The sequence below is a fragment of the Mercenaria mercenaria genome, chromosome 7 (assembly GCF_021730395.1).
Source record: "Mercenaria mercenaria strain notata chromosome 7, MADL_Memer_1, whole genome shotgun sequence".
NCBI classification, from domain to species: Eukaryota; Metazoa; Mollusca; class Bivalvia; order Venerida; family Veneridae; genus Mercenaria; species Mercenaria mercenaria.
The window spans coordinates 50202725-50225979 of NC_069367.1; the positions used below are offsets into that span (position 1 = coordinate 50202725).

Below are 23255 nucleotides of genomic sequence, written 5' to 3' on the forward strand. Positions count from 1 at the left end.
GCTTCTAATGAGATTGGTTTGAAACAATCATATCATTTTGAGCAATAGTACTCAGGTGAGCGACACAGGACCATCATGGCCCTCTTGTTATTCAAATACCTTAGCACGCAGGGAAAATGGTAAACATATTCACAAATATTGATTTATGATGATTATACGATTGAACAAAGTACACCGCTAATCCAAAGTCTCATATATAATATTAGCTGAAGTTCTAATAAATACAATAAACTTGACCAAAGTTCTTTCTGTTACTAATACTATGGAGTTTTCAAAAAATGTTGTTATATTTACCACTATAAAATACAACAGTGTAAGGCGTGCATGAGATTTTGCGTCAGGTTTAACTTAAGTGTAGTATATTTTGTAGTTATTTATTATGCATCATCAACGTTTGCATGTCAACTAGTATAGGTATAGATATAGATCTTTACATAACGTTGTCATATATCAGTAGATTCATTAGAGACCGTTATAGATAGCGTTTATATACAGTCATAGTCAATGTTTCTTGCCAAACTGAACAGACACGGCTGAGATGAGTTAATGCCGAGTCCTATATAACATAATATTATGTTACACAAGTATCAATGTTCAGTCCGGTAAAAAGTGTGTATATAATTAAACTACTAACATCATAACATGATTATACGAGGAAAGTTCAACAACAAAAGTACGCAAACTAATTTAATAATAAAAAAAAACCTACAACATTTTCCGACGCAGAAGCAGAAGGGAAAAAAGGTTTTAAACAGATTAATTCAAAATAAAAACATGTCAACTACTTACGGATCATAATTCATACAGTTTGACTTTATAGTTTTAGACATTTTCATGTGACACCACAAAACAGTTATATTACCTGCAAGAACCACCCATGCCCATCCTCTGTCCACTGGTGCTCCATTTTGGGCGTCTTTGAATGCTCCGTCTATCTCCTCTTCTTCGATCCCAGAATCTCCATCAGCTGACGCCTGGTCGACTTCTTTTACCGTGTTAAAAGTTTCTCCATTAATTTCAGCCTTTGCGGTCGCCTTTAGTTCCGTCATTTTCTGTTATGACTTATGAAGTCAATTGTCAACATCTTTTTACAACAGAACGTTCATTTTTTTGTTTTAAACTCCCGTTTATATCGTATCCGTGAATGACGCAAGCTTGCGAAATTGAAATTATTGTTACAAGGTATGTCATCATAATTGCACTTGAATGTACATGTAATATATTTATAGTTTTCTAGCCACTTTAGATATTTTTGCAATAAATGAGAACTACATCTAATAAGGTCAAAATAGATAAGTCTACTGAGATAGACGTCAAACCTAGTTTATCTTGCAAAGACTGTGTTACAGTAGATTGAGGTAATGACCTCGGATTAAAACAAATACATTGTACAATGAAAACTCCTCGATATTATGATTTCGTAAACCAAAAATATCTGCAATTATCACAATGATGAAAAAAGGTCATACCGTATTTATACACTATCCTAACAAAAATGGTAAAATTATTTTAATATAAGCATACAGTAACTGTTCATAGGCTATAATATTGTGTGACAAAATCAAATTAAAGATTTCCCCTGTACTGAAAATAGTTGTTAACAAACCCAAACCTATTTACCTGTTTTAAATGTTAAACAAATTGTTTGTATCATACTAAAGTCAGGATTACAGCATGTAGTTAACGTTCTAAATAACTAAGTTGTCCCTTTCCCAATCATGTCCATAAGAGAGGTTTGGCAGTAACGATAGATAAAATATATCATTTGATTTAAACATATAGTAACGATTTAGATTTATCGGATATCACCTGCACACTAAATCACGTGATAATATTTGTTGTTACAATAGGTGACTTATAGGCCCATTGGGCCGGGTGTTAGAATATGTATTATGATATCAATGTATTTTGATTATGTAAAACACAATGTCACTTTAATAAACTACATTCTATTCTATTCTATTCTATTCTATAGTACGTTGAAAATGCTCATGTTCGATGCGACATGAGAATGCAGATATTTCGTGGCCCGTGCTGAAACAAACATAATGTCCCGTCAATATACGTCCGGAGGATATGGTACAGATATTTGATATATAGACGATTAAACTGGGTAACTGCTGCTGAGTAAACGATGACCTGCTATCACTGTGCTCTGTAATTATCAAGATTTTATTAAATCAGCACAGTAATCTTTTATTGTATCAGCACAGACCAGCGGACTCCTGTATATCATAGAATTGTACAATTTGTTTCTTTTCTGTGCTAAAATTGTAACTGGTATAAATGTTTGAAGTACTAGGCTGACTTTCCTGCCCTTGAATGTCTTTTAAAATCCAATCTGGAAATACGATACATAGATTGGGAGATACATATATAGAGTGACATATGAATAACTAGAAAAACCCGTAGTTGCTAATGCATGATACGCATATGTTAAGAACAATCTTTGAATATATTCCACATGCTCAACTGATATTCATTAAATGTTCTTACAGTGTTGCACTCGCCCAGGAAAAAAAAACCTCATCCTTGGAAATTCCTTTATGAACTATATGTTGAGAATACCTGTAATAGCGCTTCGATGAATTACATTTCCTCACAACATTGAGGTTGCATATGATTATATAAATGAAATACAATGAAATAAAGTATGAAATCGCAATTGTGCCTTATGTTTGTATACTCTGGAACCTGAAGTTTTGTTCGGCTAAGGTAATCCACTATGTACTAAAATTACTCTCTCACGTTGTGTGTCAGATTTGTTATATTGATTAAAGCGGTTACTGGTACTAAATATATCCGAAACATTGCGAGGTAACTTCACTTTGGTTTTACATTTTTCTCGGACTTTATCCCAGACTCCCTGTTAATAGTCTCGATCTTTAAATCATTTAAAAGAGCACAAGAGAGATTATAAAAGCTACGTTTGATTTCTGAATAACTGTGATTTTTCTTCTAAAAATGCACCAAAATAGTCATTACATATGGCCTCATCGATCCCAAATGAAAAATATCAGTTACTAACAAAGTCCGCTCTCTAAACTGGCCAGTTTCAGTTTCTGAGTTATTTTAAAAATAAAATTTGATCGTAGGATGATATTTGCGTAAAACTAGTGTTCAAAAACTTGTACACTTTTATTATGAATGAAGTCCGCGGTCTTCTTGAAAATATGTACTGTAGCGTATGCAAAGGGTAGTGCTAAAAGCTCTACATACGCACCTTAAATAATTTGATACGCGTTACATCTCCAAACAACAGGAAGTACTAACATATCAATTTATGACCAGGGCGCGGTGAACTAGTCTAAAGAAGGTTGTATTATTCCAGATGACAAACCAAATGTTTTTATTTCATATCGCATAAACATTCACAACGTTTCTCCCATGGTGCTAGAAATAAACTGTAACATAGTTGAAATATCGGTAATTGGTCAAGGTCGCACAGCTACAATATTTGTACAACTCGCACATTGTCAAAATAACTGTACTTTTACTCAGCTGGTCATTTAAACTTTTGGGGTTGAACTTATTCCAATATAAACTTTTGGTGTGGAATAAGTAGTATGTAAGGAAATGAAACAATAGTCAATAGTTTTAATATATGACCTCAACTACAACAATGGCAGCAGTTTTTGACCTTTTTTAATCTTGCAAAAAGATCAGTGACAACTTAATGACGTCAGTTCATGCTCCGGCAATCTTGCGTCTGACTGGTGGGTAACAATGCAAAAGTCTATCTGTTGTCATGGTACTGTCGTCCAACTGTTCAAAGAGTTTCCTTATTAGTATCTCAGCTGTATTACGAAAACTCGCAGATAGTATTTTTACTATAAATGCTTTGTCAAAAAGTACTAGCTTGTACAATTACATTTCTTGGATTGATTCCCAGGAGCACAGATAGAACACACAAATTGAATGTCAATTATTATTTTGTTTATTTGTAATAAAATAAAGTAAAATTGAAGTGTTCTTAAAAACACGTTCTATTAAATTTATTGGACTATTTATAACAATTATCGCATTTTTTTAAGTATATTTCCGCAAAGACGGACATTTAGAGAATATAGCGTTGTACTTCTTGAACGTTTTAACGGCTTCGTTAACAACGGTAGGATATTTTGCAGACGAAATATTATGCACTTGAACAATCCTGATGTGCAAGAATTATTTATGAATTAATACTTAATGTTGTATCAAAAAGAAATGAATATATTTAATGTAAAATTAGATAAACAATATCAACTATCATTATACGATTCCTATGAATTGCCGGTTCATAGTTTATGCTAGAGACCGCTCGATAGTTTAACACTAAAGTTTGCTTGGCTTAAAGTCAAAACTTAAAGAAACAAAAACAAAAATTTATTTTTGACATCATGTGATAAAACACTTTTTGAAGGTCAATATTCAGAAATACCTCAGGAAATTATTTTGACTGTTGACCGGTACGCTATCAATAATTTCACCTCAGGCAGTAGTTTTGACTTGTGGTCTTCAAGCCATTCAATAAAGTATTATGTACAATATACTATTTCAGACACACTGCATTTAGCAAAGTTGCTGTATGATGAGGTAACACGCGTTTTGACCAAAACTAGTAACGTGATGATTTTCATACATCTATATTCACAATTTGCACATAACAAAACATTTCAAATTACAAAAAAAACAAAAAAACAAAAACAAAAAAAAAAGAACAAACAAACAAAAAAACTGTCATGTTAGCCATAAACCTTACGATTTGAGAAAAGTGACGCTTTTGGGTAAATTTATCTTGAATATTGTAAATCAATCAACAAGCATAACCCACAAAATGATGTTCATTACCAACAATTTTAATATAAAGGCACATAAGTTCATCGTATGATGAAACTATGAAAATATGAATACAAAAATGAGCCGCGCCATGAGAAAACCAACATAGTGGCTTTGCGACCAGCATGGATCCAGACCAGCCTGCGCATCCGCGCCACTATGTTGGTTTTCTCATGGCATGGCTCAAATAAATTCCTGAACAATTTCAGATTGATTTGTTTGCAGAATTGTTGACACGGAACCTATTCACTGAAAAACAAATTCATTGAAATGAAAGAGTCAAAGTTAAATGGAAGGTTAAAAATTGTAATCAGTATAATGTAAACACAATGTAAATTGAAGTATTGAATATTCCAAAGCTAAAATACCAAAGAAAAGCAGGTATTAAAAAAGTTGCGCCATTACAGCAAAAAGTGACGTCAGATAAAAGCATATAGTCGGAACATTCAAGGCAATCTCGATGTCAGACAAAGATAGTATCAACTACATTTGTATGCTGTGTGGTATAATGGTTTAAAGAATCCATTATACCAAATAATTTTAGGCATTCCTTTCCGATAGCTCTTCGGTCAAGAATAAGGCACGTACTTTAAGAATATATTTCGCATTCCTTTGCACACTTAGCTTTCCAGTCTAGAAATTAGTCATGTGTAATAACTGACAGGTTACGTTCTTTCGCCAAGTTAATGCATTGTCCAGCAATGCATGTTTCAGAATTACTAATCGTTTTGACAACTTACTAACTGGATAAATGATAGGGTAATTATAAACACCCGGTCTTTTGATCACGCCGCATGACTCAAATCACGAATCATTTCTTTCATAAGCAGAAGTTTTGAGATAGAAGTTCAGTATCATTCTGGTACTCAGTTAGGTTAGATGCGTATGTTCGATACTCGCAAAATGAATTAGTTAGATTAGGACTGAGGCAATTAACGATGAAGTATTAATGTTAAAGTTTAGAGATTATTTGAAATAACAGAGTTTATATTAAAGAATTATGAAGAAAGACATTGATGTATATATTATCTTAGAACTTAGTACAACATTAAATAGTAGTTATAAAATAGTAGTTGTTGTTGCTGATATTTAGTAGCGTTAACCTTAGACCCTGTTACACCACAGCTGCAGCATTAAAGCAAAGTCCGACCTCGGGCAAAGCAGGCATCGAAAATGTTCAAGCATTAAAACAAATGTCGATGTCCGGCTAAGCAGGTATCAAAAATGGCGAATAAGTGTTTGAACGTTTATGGTACTGTCATTTAGCCTTTTTAACTGTATGGTGCCAAACTAGATCGAGATCCAACTGAAAAATACCAAATAATCTGCTTCAAGTTGAGCGAGTGTATTTGCTTTCTATGAATTTGCCTTTCCACCTTGTTCTATTCTTGACATTGCCTTTGAACTTCTTTTATAATATTCAGTTCAAGCATTTTGTAATGACGGTTTTGGTTGTAGAGTTTGTTCAATATTAGCATTTTGCCTTCGAGAAATCGAACGTTCTGCGATGGGAATATTGAATATATCAATGCGCCTCATTTCCACTGTGCTTTTCAAAAATCCGAAGCAAGGAAATTGTGACAGATATGTCAGACCCTGTAGACGACACTCCCTGAATTTCCAGACGTAAAGTAATGGATCTATAGCGCTGTTGATTATTATCAGGTAGCTTGTATATAAACGTTCATTGGGATTGAATTCGCATCTGCGGGTGATGGTTTCAATACCAATAGGTATATGCAACACGACAAAGAGTATGCAGAATACTGAAATAGTGCCTCTACTTCTGCTTAATTTTCTGATTGTATTTGAGACTCCTAGAGGAACTGGGCGGCTTTGCGAAAAACTGCGTTTAAAAATGAAGAGGGTTTTCAAACTACAGACAAGAGAGATGGTACTAAAAGTTGTGTGCAAAGATATTGCTCCCCAACATACGCGCATCGCTCGTTTTGGTTCCCGGTCGACAAATGATGTACAAATGAGTATTGTCGTATAACAAAATAATTCAACTGAAACAAATGCTTTGACATATGCTTTCTTGCAATATCTGCAATACTGAAATGGCGAGTCAATCGCCAGAAGTCTCTCAACGGAAAACCCCGTCACAGCAAACCACTGCCCCAAAACGCTGTACTGAGTTGCACGATAATAAAACCATCTAGGATAATCTAGCAAACTGTAGTGCGACGCATATGTAATAACGACACAAATGTCATAGAATATTATGTTGCTACACATATATCGAATATTTGATGCAATTCTCGGAGCTTTTATCATGATGCCAAATGAGATGACGCCGAAAGCGACAGTCATGCTGGAAATGATGATAAGAAGATAGGGGACGTCATCCCTCTCTTGCGATAGTGCTGCTGACGTCAGGGAAGTATTTGTTTTATTCATTCTTCAGAACCTGTTAGATTAATAACAAAATATTAGGTTTAGTCTTTGCCAAATACACACACAAGAGCACTGACTACCGGCGTCAACGCTCATCAGTAAGTGATTGACGTTAGGCAATATGCAAGGAAAGCGTTATGGTTCTTGGCCTTCACACTCAGCTACTGATGAAGAACAAATACAAGAAGGTTTAAAGCTATAACTGTTCAAGTTGTGAAGAAAAATGGACCCTAACAAAATATATCAATTTTTCATGTACCAAAACGCCATTGTTTGGATGAAATGTGCTTGTGAGAATTATTAGTATTTATATTCGTTTCAATACAACAACTTTCATAGTTAATTAGAAAAGTTGGACCTTAACAAAAATCTGAAAGAATGTAAACGTCGACACCGACACCGACACCGACACCGACGCCGACGGCAACATCAAGTGACGACAATACCTCTACGATTTTCTGAAGCATTCAAAACAAGAAATATCAGGTGTTTGGCGTACGTAAAATCAGAATTAAACAGAAAGTAAAACCACAGTATCTGTGAAATTAAGTTTACCTATAGACTGAAAAGATTTAGATTTACATCTATGGAGCAAAAGAATTAAAATTAACAGCACATTTAAATGAACAATAGGTATCATATCAGTGATAGTTGATAATTTTAGTTGATCCTGTTCCATTAACTATACTTGAGATTTGGTTACCACTTACTCATAAATACTCGATTGTCTCCGGCAAACGTAGGAACATTCCGTTTCTTGCAAACAAGTCGCGCGTCAGGACAATAATTTCGCTTACAACGATGAATTAAATAAAACTTTGAAATTAAAAAAAATAGTTTTTTTTTCAACACACACCCATTATTTGCCTCGATTGCTATACAACATAGGTCAAATGCCATGTTATACAGCTTACGCCGAAAAAGTTCAACATGTTGGTAGAAAGAAGAGTATACATTAAAGGGAATCGCAATGTTGTCCTAATATCAATTCCGTCTAACAGGATTTCTTAAGGAGGTAGGTTACCTTCATATTTGTATGTGCGCATGTCCAACCGGAAGCTAACGTGACGATTTACGACGACGTTTACGACAAATTAAATGTGTTTGTATCTTCATTCTCCTGAAAACAAATCATGAACCTGCCTCCGATCTGATACTTTATGGTTTAATTATGCAGAAATAATGAATCAATTGCCGCAGAAACGCTTCAAAGCAATGTTGCCTTAAAATGACGTCATTGACGTCATGACGTTACGTGTCAGTTACCGCGCAAAAGTAATAGCTTTTATCTTGAAAGTACGTAATTCTGTGCATTTTCTTTATTTTAACTATTTTCAAATAACCAATATTTGCTGAAATATTTGTTATGAATCTTTTGCTCTGAATAATCATCAATATTTTGCTTCTTTTATGTAGTTATATTGAAACGTTATGCGGATTGTAAGAATATGGATGATGGTAACCAATGTTATTTGGAATATAGTTGGATGAAAGGTTACTTGTAACGGCCATTATCAAATAAAAAATCTAGCAGTTTGATTTGTAATACCTATTTTTCAGGTTCCGTTGATAATTTGTTGCTGATATACTAAAACTAAGATATAAAATTGTTCAAATTTCAGTAGAAAAATGTGGTTTCTTGAATTTAATTGATGTTACCATGGAAACGAAGTCCGTGACCTATGTATCTAAATGTAAAATTCAAAAGCGTTGACACTGGTCTATTTAAGAAACACAGCTTCGGCTTTTTATTTTCATTTCAACAATATCCATGAGAATAATAGCAGCATGCTGAACGATTTTTCCATGAAAAATGCCAGACGAGGGGTACTGCCGTATGTATTCTAAGCTGTGAAATTTGTTTGAATCAATGCAAATAACAAGAAAATATAACTTACGTTAAAAATAATATGTTTTAAAGCTACATTAACTAGAAAGATAATCTTATTCAATATTTTTGTTAAGAAATTACGACAAAAAGCAAGATATAAGCTATTTTAAACATCTCTTTTGCCATGGTTACTGTAAACTTTAAGAAAAATAGGGTACCATGTAAAGTGCTTGGTATTTTGCTTATAATATTTCCCAAATATTCCATGTTGGTCATTAACAGAATGCCACTTAAGCCGTCGAAAACCCCTATTTTTATACATAGTTGTTTAAAAATGAGAGAAAATGCGTTACCATGGAAACACGAGCCCCGCGACATATACATTTAAAGCTTATATTAGAAAGCTAACGTGCATACTAGTAAAATTATCAATTATGCAGACTTCTATGTATATCAATGAAACTAAAATACACTGAAAAGTGTTAAATATCCGTATTTTCCTTCTTCTTTCAATATGAAATACCTTTAGAGGGTCATGTTCTTCAAACCTGGATAAAAATTGAATTTGAAGGGACAGAGACAAACAAAGTTAAAATTGTAGCAGGTAAAACTTCATATTACGCGAAATACAAACAAATGCTGTGGTTAAACTAACTTGAATTTACCCTTGTAACAAGGTAACCTACCTCCTTAAATCATTTAAAGAAATGGAAGAATTTTCAAGATCGGCTTAAAAAATAAGAAAGTTATGAGCATTTGAATATTTGATTTAAATGGCGGCCATTTTGTTTCCATGGCAACAGAAAACAAAATGGCGGGTTTATCAAATTTCTACGTACATATCTGAACTGTATTTACTTATTTATGTGAAATAATTTCTCTACATTATCCAGCTATAAGGAAAGAAATTACCATGTTTTACATCTTACACTCAAGAAACGTAAGAAAATAATCTATGTAAAAGGTCATTTGCTAAATAAAGAATTCAGCAGTGTGTAAATGACGTCATAAACTCACTAAAATGTCTGCCTCCATAGTCAGCCATTTTCTTAAATTTCAAACTGCCATATCTTTTTCAATAGTGGTCCGATTTTAAAAATTCTTTAAGTGTTATGAAAGGCATGAAGGTGGGTTTCATAAAAATAATTTATCTGCAGGCTTTCCTTGCCCTTTAACATATTTGTAAGCAAACATGTTTATCTATGTCTTTGTTTTATTAAGTGATAAAAACGTTAGAAAGTATTAATTACTAGCGTATTTACCTATGAAAGTGGTGCTGAACTCGTTTTCATCAAAGAACGAAAATCTAAGATTTAAACTTTATATTTCAGTTGATTGCAATTATTTCGATCGTTTAATATTTCATCAAAGCACTTTTCAAACTGAATACAGAAAAAAATTTGGTGTTCGCTGATTTTTTTAATCTGTGACGAAGTCAAAATAAAACTTAAAATATAAAGGTTTACCTTCTGGTTACTATCAGATCTCCAAAGGGTACACTAGAACGTTTTAGTGTTGTGACGAGTCATTTTTCTCCAGACAAAATGTAAACATTATTCATATTTCCAGACTTTTATATGACTCAGTTAATTACATGATACAACAGAAATACAATGATTTGTTTGAATTTTATATAAATGAAACAATGATGCGACAGAACTGGAGACGTTCGACAGGTTTGAACTATCTTTATCTTGACATGTTCATACGAAACATTAGAAACATCAGAAGGTGTTAATATATCTTGTTTCTAATTATTCAGATGATCCTCACAATCATGACCCCGTACTAAAGTCCAAATTAATTACACCTTTAGCTATCAGTATTTTAAGGTAATGGCATACAGACACTAAATAGGAAAATGGCGCAAAAAATGGCGGATTCAAATAGTCCTCACTTTTTTTGCTCTGTAGAGCTATTCACACCCTTATTTTCTTTACATTTTTTTTTTGCTGAAACCACATGACAGATCTATGCTTGACATGTAGGTAGCATTTTCATAATGAAATAACAACATGACAGAATTTTTCGTGGAAACCTAGATCATACACCACCACTACAATTTGGGGTCTCATTTTTAGCTGATTTTGCAGTTTTTGTGTTTGACTGAAAATATTTTTCTTGCATCAAACATGATCCCCCCCCCCCCCCCCCCCCCCCTTTTCTTTTGATTTTTATTCAGCACTGACACTATTCTTCAAGAAAATGCAAGTTGCAGAATTTTAAAATGGGTCCTGATGTGTTCTACGGCCGTTGAAAATATGTCAATTTTTATAGAATAAAGAAGAACAGCTATTTAGTGTGTTGTAACCTAGTTCTGCACGTTTGGTAAACCGGAAGTAATGGAGTAACGTCATTTATCCGTAAAACGTAGAATAAAGCCTGGATTCGGCGTACAGAATTGAATTACAACAGGTGAGTAAATTCATTATAAGTATATAACAGCAACGTTACTATCTTTCTAAAGTTGAAGTATGATATTAAAACATTCGACACATTAAATAATTCAAAGAAATGTCTTAAAATCAGCTCGAGATTCGCGCACATCTAGTAGAAAACAAGAACATAGACTCACCATGTCATAGTCCATATGTTTATTTACGACTGTGAGAAGCTTAATAAAAATCTACCCTGTAGAAAACAATCTATTCGCGAAAATGTTATCAAAACTGTGACTTTCCCATAGACTCCCAGTATGAAAACTTGTGTAAGGTCAAAATGGTTCAAATCAGTCTACTAGTAGCAAAAAAAAAAAAAAAAAGGAAAAAAGAAAAAACACTATTTTTTTAATTTGCCTATTCAGAAGTTTTGATAAACCAGGGTTTCATTAAATTCTGCATGGTAGGAAAAAACTTGATTCGAAAGTGCAGAATTTCCGTTTGCAGATTTGACATTGCGTTCGAAGTAACAAGAACTATCTATATTTTGGGTTATGAGTGATATAGTGTTACAATTAATTAATTTTCAGGGTGTTAAAAGTAATGAGAACTTACTTTTGCATCAAATTTGCAGAAATATCTGCCTAAAAAAAGCAAAGATAATTAATTTATAATTTCATCATCCGTTTTAAGAATGAGACTTGATTTATATAAATTTTATTAGTATATATGTTACTAGAAAATATATATTATATCGTTTTTACTCCATGGAATTGAACAATTGAATTTAGGTAGCCATGATCTGTGGAAAATTGTCTTTGAAAGTAGATGTTAATGAATTAAACACAGATATGATATCATCTTACTTGTAATAAGTTAGATAATAATTTAGACTACCCGTACATTTCTGAGCAACATTCAGTCTCCGTAATTATGGAATAGTTGCATAATCCTGAAGAAATTTCGTTTATACCACTAATAATGTGTGTAATCAAAATCCAAGTTAAAACACTTGTAAGTCAATTTTATAGCGATATTTATTTGTATAGCATTATTTTTGTTTAAATGATGTTTTTCGCTATGTTCTGAAGCTGGCATATTTTCATTATTAATCAAGGATTACCGGTGTTAGTTTGGATTAAAGTATTTCAAGGTTTGTTTATTAATATTGGTACATGTTTTCCTTAAATTTTCACTAAATATGTGTATTTAAGGTACAAATGTGAAAGTGAAAGTGAAAATGCTGAATGAAGTACTTGAATTACTGTTTCAAAGAGCGAGGTTTACTTAAGAAATCAAATTAAAGCGTTAACAGGTAATCTGTATGTTGACAAGGACACTTTCTATATGAATTTGCCTACTCCAAGAGTGAAAAATAAACCACTAAGAAATAAGTATTTTATTACATATACCATCAAAAAACATATTTGAGATTATTTCTTAAAGTCAAATTTTTCAATATTTGTTTCATAAAATGGTATTTTTTGCTCTAAATAGAATTACGTACCCTGTTATATCCATATAAAAGCTATTTTGCTTTAAAGAACATTGTTCTCCCCCCCCCCCCCCCCCCCCCCCCCCCGTGCATCAAAACCATATTTGGCTAGCATATGTAAATATTAATTATACACATTTTCTGTGACTATTGTGTAGATGCAAGGGGTGGAGCAGTACTTTTAAACAAAAAATATAACTACAGGGTGTTCCCAAATGTAAAGTAACCAATATTTTTTATATTCATTTTTAATAATTTGATAGTCACATATTTTTACATCTGTTTGTAACTAAAATACTATACAAATGTTTGAATGGACACATATAGGCATGTTATACATGTAGAGTAGTGAGAGAAGCAAATACTGTTAATTTTTTATTAGTCATTGGGTTAAATTTTCATTGGCTTATCCTGGTTGTTTGTTGTAGTAGATTGGCAAATGTGTGCTGTAAAATACTAGCAACACACCAGGTAATCTTCTGCATGCCCTCTTCGCAACGCGCACGCCACTAGCGAAGAGGATGTAATTTGTTTTCCATTTTGTTTTTATTATTTTTTGTATTTTTTATATATTTTTCATTTTGTTTATTTCTTCATCTTTTTCTGTGCATTTATATTTATTTCTTTTAGACACACACTACATGTGACTAACATTCATTACTTCATGTTTTTCCTTCAGTGAAAACAGAATTGAAGATTGTTCTTTGGGGCGGACTAGGCCTAAACACAACAAAAAAGGGGCAATATGTGCACAGCAGTTAATCTGATCATGACTTTAGTCTATCCAACAGAAATAAAGCTTGGCACTGTTATGCCTGTGCATATAGGTCAAGAACAGTAGCTTCTTGGCAGGTCATATCAGTAACGGTTTCACATTCAGTGTGATGCCACGAAAGTGATGTGTCAAGTCGCTTTCCATGCAGATGGCATATACAAATACGGCTAGACGCGAAAACGAACTAAACGGTCCAGCCGAGTTTCAGGTGGAATTTTTATGCAGCGGACTGCTTCTACTTTAGCCCTACAAATGACACATTTCGAATAAGTTTTGCGCACAACTTCAGCCCTGAATAGACAACATTATCTATAGATGAGTTGTTGTCAGACTTATCCCGATTTAACTTTTTCCGATCCAGCTTCCTTAGGTAAGCCTCAGAAAGAACTGTCATTTCGGATACATTTTTATTACATGTTTAAGCGAAATGAGCCGTGCTATGAGAAAACCAACATAATGACTTTGCGACTAGCATGGATCCAGACTAGCCTGATCATCTGCGCAGTCCATGCTCTTCGCTTTCAAAGCCTATTGGAATAAGACAACCCGTTAGCGTACAGCATGGATCCTGACTAGATTGCGCAGATGTGCGCAGGCTGGTCAGGATCCATGCTGGTGGCAATTGCACTATGTTGGTTTTCTCATGGCGTGGCTCAAATATTATGTGTGCCACTGGTACTTATCCCAAGCAAGAACCCACCCTATGGCCTTGATAAGATTACTTCCTTTTCTTAGTATTAATGTTATACATCGCACAAATATCTGACATCACTTATAACAGAGCTATACAGACATGTACATGTACTTAAATAACTACCTGAACCACTGTAATAAAACTGACCGGTCACTTATACATGTATACCTATTCATACATGTAATGCGTCAATAACTTTACATTACGAACAGTGTATAGATTAATCAAGTACAGGTTGTTAGCAAAAACATCGTTCTCTTTTTTATTTATTTATAGGATTTTAATCTTAAAATGTTATTTTTTCCTTAAATAAACAGATTTTGTCACTTTTTTCGACTGGAATTGAAATATTTAAAACTTCCGTAAAGTGATGACATTATATTTTTACGGAAATTAAACATTTTATTTTTTCAAGAAAATATACTCTGGCCCAGATAAAATAAGAAAAACATCTTGATAGGAACAGATACAAATCAGTTTCGGCTGTAATAAATTAACTAATACATTGGTTTATCATTGACTCGAAACGCTTTAAGTATTGTTTAAATGCTTAAGGAGAAATTTGCATTTAAAATGTAGGCTAGAAGCATATGATAGTGTCCGAAGTCCTTAGGCGTATTGTATTGGACTGTTTGCTACGCACACTGTCTTAAAGTATCTTTAAATATTTTTAACACTTGATAAACAAAAAGTTCAGTTTATGCTGCACATTATGAAGAAAGGTTTGTCGCATATTTGATTTAAGAAATAATATATCTCATTTTGTGATTTGTCGTTGAATAAAGTTGTTTGGAGTTCAGATGCGAAGGAATCATATGAGAGGGCGCATCCCGAGTTATATACTAGTACGCATCTGAACGACAAACAATGATTTTTGTAATTAACCAAACAAAAGTAGATCTAAATATTTCAATGTTATACACATCACTGCACGAAGTTTACGTGTTTAATATAAATACATAGTACCGAGGATATGTCTGATATCACACGAGAGAACTGTATCGTGAAATTAGCAAACTGATTCTATGCATAAGTTTTAAATGCATATGTAACACGGTAGTTAAGAATGTGGCAACGGATTAAAAGTTATACATAGGCAACACCGACTTGATAATATCATATTATAAATCACAACAAATTGTTCAAAGGAAAAAGCCGTGTTTGTTTTGATGAACGCCAATTTCCGTTCAAAACCTCCCAAGATAAATAAATGAAAGTAACCATGTTCTCGTAAGTTAATCAGTACTGAGTACATACGGGGTGTATCGGTTTGGAAGTCGTAAGACTTACGCCACCGGGATAAAACATGCAGAACTCATGGAACAAGTCAACAAACAAACAATAATACAAACCATAATAGTAATCAGTGATGAAGTATATGTAAAATATGAATGCTAAATGAAAGGTATTTATTTATCATAAATTACCTATAAACATGAGGCAAACATGAAAAATACTAAATATATAACGACCAAACAACAAGTATAATATCTAGATATCGGCAACAGCGATTCGTATCATATTTTCATGAAACCGTTATCTCCCCGTATAAACGACTGTACTCCCCCTCTTCCTGTTGCGACTGATCAAAACAAACAACTGGCAGGCCGAAGGTAAGAAATCGTCTTCAAATTAATTATTTTGATTTACACGGTGAGTTTATTTAAGTTTTACGATAAGTTGAACATAAATATATGTATGTGGTGATATAACAGATGAAACAGACAAGTAATGTTTACAAGATCTTGACAAAATGTTGACTGATCAGTCATTGCATGGAAATTCACTCGACCTAGTCACGAAACTGGTGAATATGATTTCCAATCCAATAATCTACGTTGTTTTCTGAAATAAGCTTGCATACTCCATAAATATATGTAAATAAGATGTTGCGTAGCTGTTGCGTTTTTGAACTCTTATTTGCGACTGACACTGTATTCCATTTGCGACTTAAGTATGCGATTTATGTCCTTTAAGGGCGTAAATGAAATAAAAATACATACCGAAGTTTCTCTATCGATCAGTCTTCATGTATATAATGCCATTTAATGTCGAACCCTTCGTGCTATACATGTACTAATCCATTGGGGGGGGGGGGGGGGGGGGGGGGGGGGAGGGTCTGTGACTCGCTATCCTACCTAATTATATAATGCAATTGAATGCTTCAGAATCGTTTACATGCAAATATTCCGTGTTGAATTTACAGACATATACTCTCATAAAATACAGATTTAGAAACCGAAAGTAAACACAGTCCCTAGTATGTCACGAAAGAAATTACATTCTGTCGATTCCCTATGGAAATCACGCGAAGAAATATTTCCTGACAACTTCAAAAAGTCGATGAGGGGAGACAAGAGACGGTCTCTAAATTATACCCCCGCTTCCGCCATCCTGGACCAATTCATAATGGCAACCATTCTTTTTAAATAAAAAGTACCAGTGGAGACAATGATTGCTATATACAATTGTATATTAGGATGCCTGAACAAGGTACGGGCACGAAAAATCGACACTTTATTTTTATTTTGTGATCTTGACCTTGTTTGAGGAAGGGACCAGATGGGGCCAGTCTTATTAAACATCTTATCGTATCGTACGACCAAAATTTTGTCTGAACACTCTTGCTGATACTAGTACCAAAACACGTTATCAATTTCATGTGTTCAAGATTTAATGTGCAGGCCTACGGGTGGTATAACGTGTCCATTATTCCAAGAAAACAGAGATCACGATCGATTTTAGTCGTACTATGTTTAATAAGGCGAGTCCCTGTGTCTTATGCGCTACACATCGACTCATGATGGTGAATATTTGTAACAAGTTATTTCAAAATCTCTTCATGCATAAAGACATTTTGGCCCGGACACGAAAAATGAACAGACCCTATTTTTGACATTGACCTCTAAGTGTGACCTTGACCTTGGAGCTAGGGAACTATGTCTTGTGCGCGACACATCGTCTCATGATGGTTAACATTTGTGCCAAGTTATTTCAGAATCTCTCGTAGTAATGCATAAAGAAGTTATGGCACCGACACGAAAATGGACCATCTTTTTACCTTTGACCTCTTAATGTGGCATTGACTTAAAAGAGAAAAGAAAAAGAAGAGGACGGGCATTAACTACATATTGCCTATGTGTGCCTGAAGTGTGAGAGAGGTAGGTGTAATAGTATTCAAGTAATTACTCCCCCTTTTCCTGATGCGACCGATCAAAACAGTAAGCTGGCCGCTAAAAGTTGGAAACAACTATTTTAAAGTGATTAAATGTGCTTTGTTGGTGTGTATATTTATATTTTATTGGAAGCTGTACATGATTTGTTTCTTTATATAATGTGTTAATCTGATTACAGGGACAATTATAGCAAAACAACTCTATTGATCACTGATTTTGTCCCGAAATTGCACATTGTCGGCGTCAAAAGTATATAGTTTCTTGCTTGAAGACTGATCTATATATAAATGCCACTGTTTCGTGATAAAGAAACAATACTTGTTTGGTAAAATTAAATACAACCATTGCTAAAACCTCCAGTTTGTTTGTAACCGTCAATGAAAGAGGATTTAGTGTGATGCCCTGACTTTATGCATGTTTGCTTGCAGTAATGTACAAACGTTTGCGACTTTCGTAAAAAAAGACTATATGCCTTTTAGCAACTGACTTATCCATTAAAGACTTCTTCATGATTATAACCCACAAAAGGGGGTACATATGAGTCACCTCCGGTCTGTTTGTATGTGTGTCCTCATAAATTTGGTCCTACAATTATAATAAGCAATTTATCTATCATTACAATGATTAGTAAGAAATTCATTATACTTACACTACCTTTTTCGCTCATTTTATCCTGACCTAATTTCAGTTATAAATAAATGAATATTCAAAGTACATTGTTGGAAAGAAGTGACTAAATGTATGTGAATGAGACTTTCTAGTCATAAAATACACGTAATACATTTCGTTATAGCAAACACTTCCTTTACTGAATTATGAATATGAATTATCATTACATTACAAAAAAAAAATCATTCAAATACCGAATAATACTTAATCGCAATATACAAAATATTAAAGGATATAAAATGATCGTAATTTTCTCAAAAAAAAAAAAAAAAATATTAAAGTATATAAAATGATAGCAATTTTCTCAAAAATATAACAAAATCCTACCTGCAGAATCCAAGGAACAAGTCAGTCATGTAACTGCATAAATGTGACTTGTCCTTCAGTCCTGGGATTCTGCTTATATAGGCAAGATGCAGACAGGCAGATTTTCTTGTTTTTAATAATGTATTCCTGGGTGGCAATAGAAATCTAGTCAGATAATGAAAGTTATCTCACCATTAGCACAATTTTGTGCAATAGTAACATTATTACTAACAGTTTGATGAATTCTAACGTCACTATTGCAACACCAGCTATATTGGTGTTCATTAGTGTCCACTAATCATCAACAAGAACTGTTACTACAGTAACGACATTGCCGTCAGATTTCGCACTGCAAAAATAAAGGATTTTTGTTTTTGTTGTGTTTAACGTCGCATCGACACAATTATAGGTCTGATGGCAACTTTCCAGCTTTAATGGTCACAGTGTACAGACTCTCTGTACGGCCAATCGGAAGTCGCCAAAAACTAGGCGTTCACTTTCATTTTTCATAATTTTTGAAGCTGTCGGAAGTAAATATGTTTCTGTTTTTCTCTGACTATTTGAAATAATATAATTATATTCTTATTGTATATATTTTTCAGTGTATGATAAATGTCTCTGCAACACTCAGTCGTTAGACAGACATGGACGCTTGAAATTAAAACGTGTTTTTACTAAAACACACAGTCAAACCAAAAGACAAAGCATTCAGGCAAAAAGTGACCGTTATTTTGGAATTGCGAAGGAAATTCATGTCAGACCCGCTTCTGAATATTTCATTATCAATCCATGCACATGAGTTAATGTGAACAAATATGCATTTACAATCCTGAATAGTTGAAATATTGTTTAAATCACCATGCATGAATTATGCACTGACCGCCTAGTCGCAAAACTTGATATAAAACTGTTCCACTATTCGCCAAAAAAAAAACTGTACGCCTAATCAATAAAGAAATGATGAAGTGTTTGGGCTTATAAGCTCCACACACTGTACTCTTCCAATTAATAAATATAGGTTTTGTATTGTATTTTACTTGCGACAGTGTTCAATGGTCTATTTCACCAACGATGTCCTTGTCTTCGACACGAAATAGAATCTATATGCGCGTTTCCGCTAACAGAAAAAAGAGAAACAAATATATTTATTCCACTCAGTTTGACAGGACACGTTGTTCTTCGTCTTTTCTTTGCATTTTTAGCTCCACTATTCGGAGAATAGAGGTGCAATTCTACTCACCCCGGGTTCAGCGTTGGCTTTCTTGGTTAAAGTTTTTCGGCTACCTTTGTTTTTGTTATTTCTTACTTTAACTTCACATAAACATTTGCAGCATACAAACAAAGTATATGCAGGGGCTGTGCCTATTATATCCAAGCTCAATGTCACCAATGTGTTATTTCCAGGTTAAAGGTTTAGGCAAGCTTCGTTTTCTGAAACTCATACATCTGTATCATCAACATCTGCATATGTGGAAACAATTCCCATTATTTTGATTTTTTGCCGTTTGTTTTTGACAGAATTATGCCTCTTCACAGCGATAAACTACGATCTGCTATGAGCTTTGTAAACTTGAGGAAAAGTTCTTACTGCACGGCGGATTGAAGAAAAAATGACGTCAGGAATGCATTTTACTATTCGCTATGTCAGATTTTTTATTTCCTCATCATATTGGTCGCTGTTGTAATCAACAACCAAACAGTCATTTGTCTGTGTACCAACATATGCCTCAAACATGTGCTTGTCTCCAAAATATCCACTCAGATCTGCTTCTTCATCATCGATATTGTCGATTACTGAAGACGCCTGTGTGTTGTCTGCTTTCACTGGAGTTGAAGATAGTCTGAGCACTTTCTTTTCGGGTGATGTAAAATGTCTACATCTTCTAAACATTTAGATATTTTTTTACTTTCCAAGCCCCTGATTCTTGAATTTAGGTTATAAATTTGTTTTGAGAAGAAATTTCTGCTGGAATAATTTGACTTTTTTGTGGACAGGGAAAATGTTTGTTTTTTTTTTTCATTTAAATAGACTTTCTGTTTTACTTTGTGTTTTGTTGAGGTGTGATTTATTACTTCAGGAAAAGTGGAATCTAAACTGCAGTAAAACATCTAAACTGGTCCATGACTGTTCTTTAAATGAAAGAAATATCACTATTATTTTTAACTGTTGGTTATCATAAAACAAAGTCAGAACATTGAAATACTAGAATGAAAAGAGGTTTTGAATAGGCGTACAGTTTTTCGATTAAGCGTTAAGTCCGGATTTTAAAAAAAATGCAATTAGTGGGTCAGTAACATATCGAATAGTGGGACAGTGTAATCGGCATACATGTCCCAGAAGGACACATTTTCCTGAAAACGTATTAATTATCATAGAGCCATGCTAATATTTATCGATGCGTAAGATACTTATCTACGAAGTAGCAAAGGTTTTAAACCTTTACAAAAGCTCAAGATACATGTATTTCAAAGAATTGATAGTTTCATTACGAAACCGAAAAAATATCAACACTTGATTTGACTTAAAATTAAGTATATAATAAGTTTTATTAGGCATGTTTGGTATCTGCGTAAATAGTGACTCTTGGACAATACGTAAATAAAAAAAAATACACTTAATTGTTGCGGTATTAACGAAATGAACAAACAAAAATACAAGCCATCCGCACAGAAAAAAGTGTTTTAATTTTTGAGCGCCTAGTTTTTGGCAACTTCCGTTTGGGCGTACAGAGAGCCTGTACAATGTGATGGTGGAGGAAGACTCCAGGTGCCCCTCCGTGCATTATCTCATCACGGGCACCAGGGTAGAATCATCGATGGCTTCCTCACATGAAAAATTCAACGTCCAGAGTGAGGCTCGAACCCTAATCGTTGATGGGCAAGTGATTCTAAGTCAGAGACCTTAACCACTCAACCACAGATGCCCCCATATAAGATAAAAGAAGCCAATTAGTTAGTGTGTTAGTGTGTGCGTGCGCGTGCGCGTGTGTGTGCGTGTGCGTGTGTGTGTACAGGGACGTGAAACAGACAGTAGACTGAAAAACACGATCTTGATATTAGGGGCTTAAAAGAGAAAACACCTGTAATTAGGATAAGACAACTAGAAGACGAAAACAGAAATTCTGTACATTTGCATAATTTATTATATTCATAGAACTGTAAACATTAATATGATTCAATGTACCCTTTATTTAGAAATAAACTATTTTGGCAGTATTAACAGACACTATTTCATGTACAATTTATTACCAGTTTCCTTTATGGATCCCGAGAGCGCCAAGATTTAAAGATTGTCAGATAATTTATCATTTCGAAAGGAAATTTATTCAAATAGACAGAAGCCGTTGTGTAATTTAATTCTAATATGACTGCATGACTCATTTTTAACGTAATCAGAAAACTTACATTTCATTTCAAAACTATTTATGTCAAGTTTTTTAAGCGAATGCTATTTAAACCAGATATCACACTTTATGCGACTGATCTTTAAATTTGTCTGCTTCTTTTCTCTTTTTCCATCTGTTCACAATTGGAATTATAAAAGCAAGTATTCCAGCAAGGTATGCAAGGCCTCCAAGGAGATGAAACGAAGCCACATATGATCCCGTAACGTCACGGAGGAGACCTGGAAAAATAAACAAACAATGTTTTCACAGGTACAAATAGTGGATCTGCTGACGAAGGCAGAGGTAGCAAAACTATGTCCAAGCCGCTGCAGCTTACAAAATTAATAAGAAATCCCTTGGAGGCATAGAATGCAACCAAGCAAAATAATGTTAGTGTCTGTTTGACTGATTTTATTCATGAGAGGTAATGGAAACTGCAACACCCTTCATGTCCCCCTAGCACCAGTTTAAGCGGAATTCTAAAACATGCATATTAGATGGACTCCATGATCCTATAGGACCAGAAAATATAACACACTGAATCTAAGTATGAGGATACACATGTACTTTTTAGAAGATCCTAAAAAACGTTTTTGCAGTCTTTAAGAACCCTGTGCGTTACAGAATCTAGAGAAGTTTCTGAAATTCTAGCATGATGTAAGTGTACACGTGTTTTATGTTTTAAATGATCTTCTTATAGGTTTAATTAACATTCACATAAGCAGTATTTCTGTGCCAGGAGTCGGATTCAGTGTTGTTATTGTATTGTCCTTTCAGATCATGGACTCTATTCAATGTTGTTTTTAATATAGTTAGTTTTCCTTACGTCGGTGCTAGCTTGGATCAGGTGGATGATGTTAAGGGAGGAACTGGGGTGGTAGGGATTGGTATTGTTGAACATTTAAGTACCCCTCATAAACAGACTTAAACAAACCAAGCCTGCGTTTATTTTGCTTCGTTGCAGTCTATGCTTCCAAATGATCTCTTTTCTATATTTCATTCTGCATCTTGTATTATCCTCCCGAGTTCTTATACAACTGGCATTCTGCTGGAGAAATTGCCCCTAAGGTTAGTCACCGGCAACTATTTTTTCCGTATTTTTATTCCATCACTTTTGTTTATTGATGATTCCAATTGAATATGAAAAATAAATATTTGGATTTGACAAATCGGCAAAATATCCTGAAATATGAGACATTGACCAAATCAGCCACTGAAAACGCTGGTCTGTATACGTATATGTACGAATTCACATGTAGAATTTCCATTAACAACTGGTAACATATTATCTACAGTATGTTCGAATTGCAATAATAGACATATTCCATGC

At 34.0% G+C, this 23255-nt stretch overlaps 1 protein-coding gene across 1 annotated transcript in view; it reads right to left on the reverse strand.

Annotated features, from left to right (window-relative positions):
* Positions 1 to 23255, reverse strand: part of LOC123554208 (uncharacterized) — a 36619-nt gene that overhangs the window by 8223 nt on the left and 5141 nt on the right. Inside the window, exons 6-8 of the mRNA XM_045344186.2 lie at positions 22010 to 22164; positions 20233 to 20391; positions 863 to 1052 (exon numbers count right to left, since the gene is read on the reverse strand). Coding sequence (XP_045200121.2) covers positions 863 to 1052; positions 20233 to 20391; positions 22010 to 22164 — 504 coding nt within the window. The remainder of the gene's footprint in view (positions 1 to 862; positions 1053 to 20232; positions 20392 to 22009; positions 22165 to 23255) is intronic.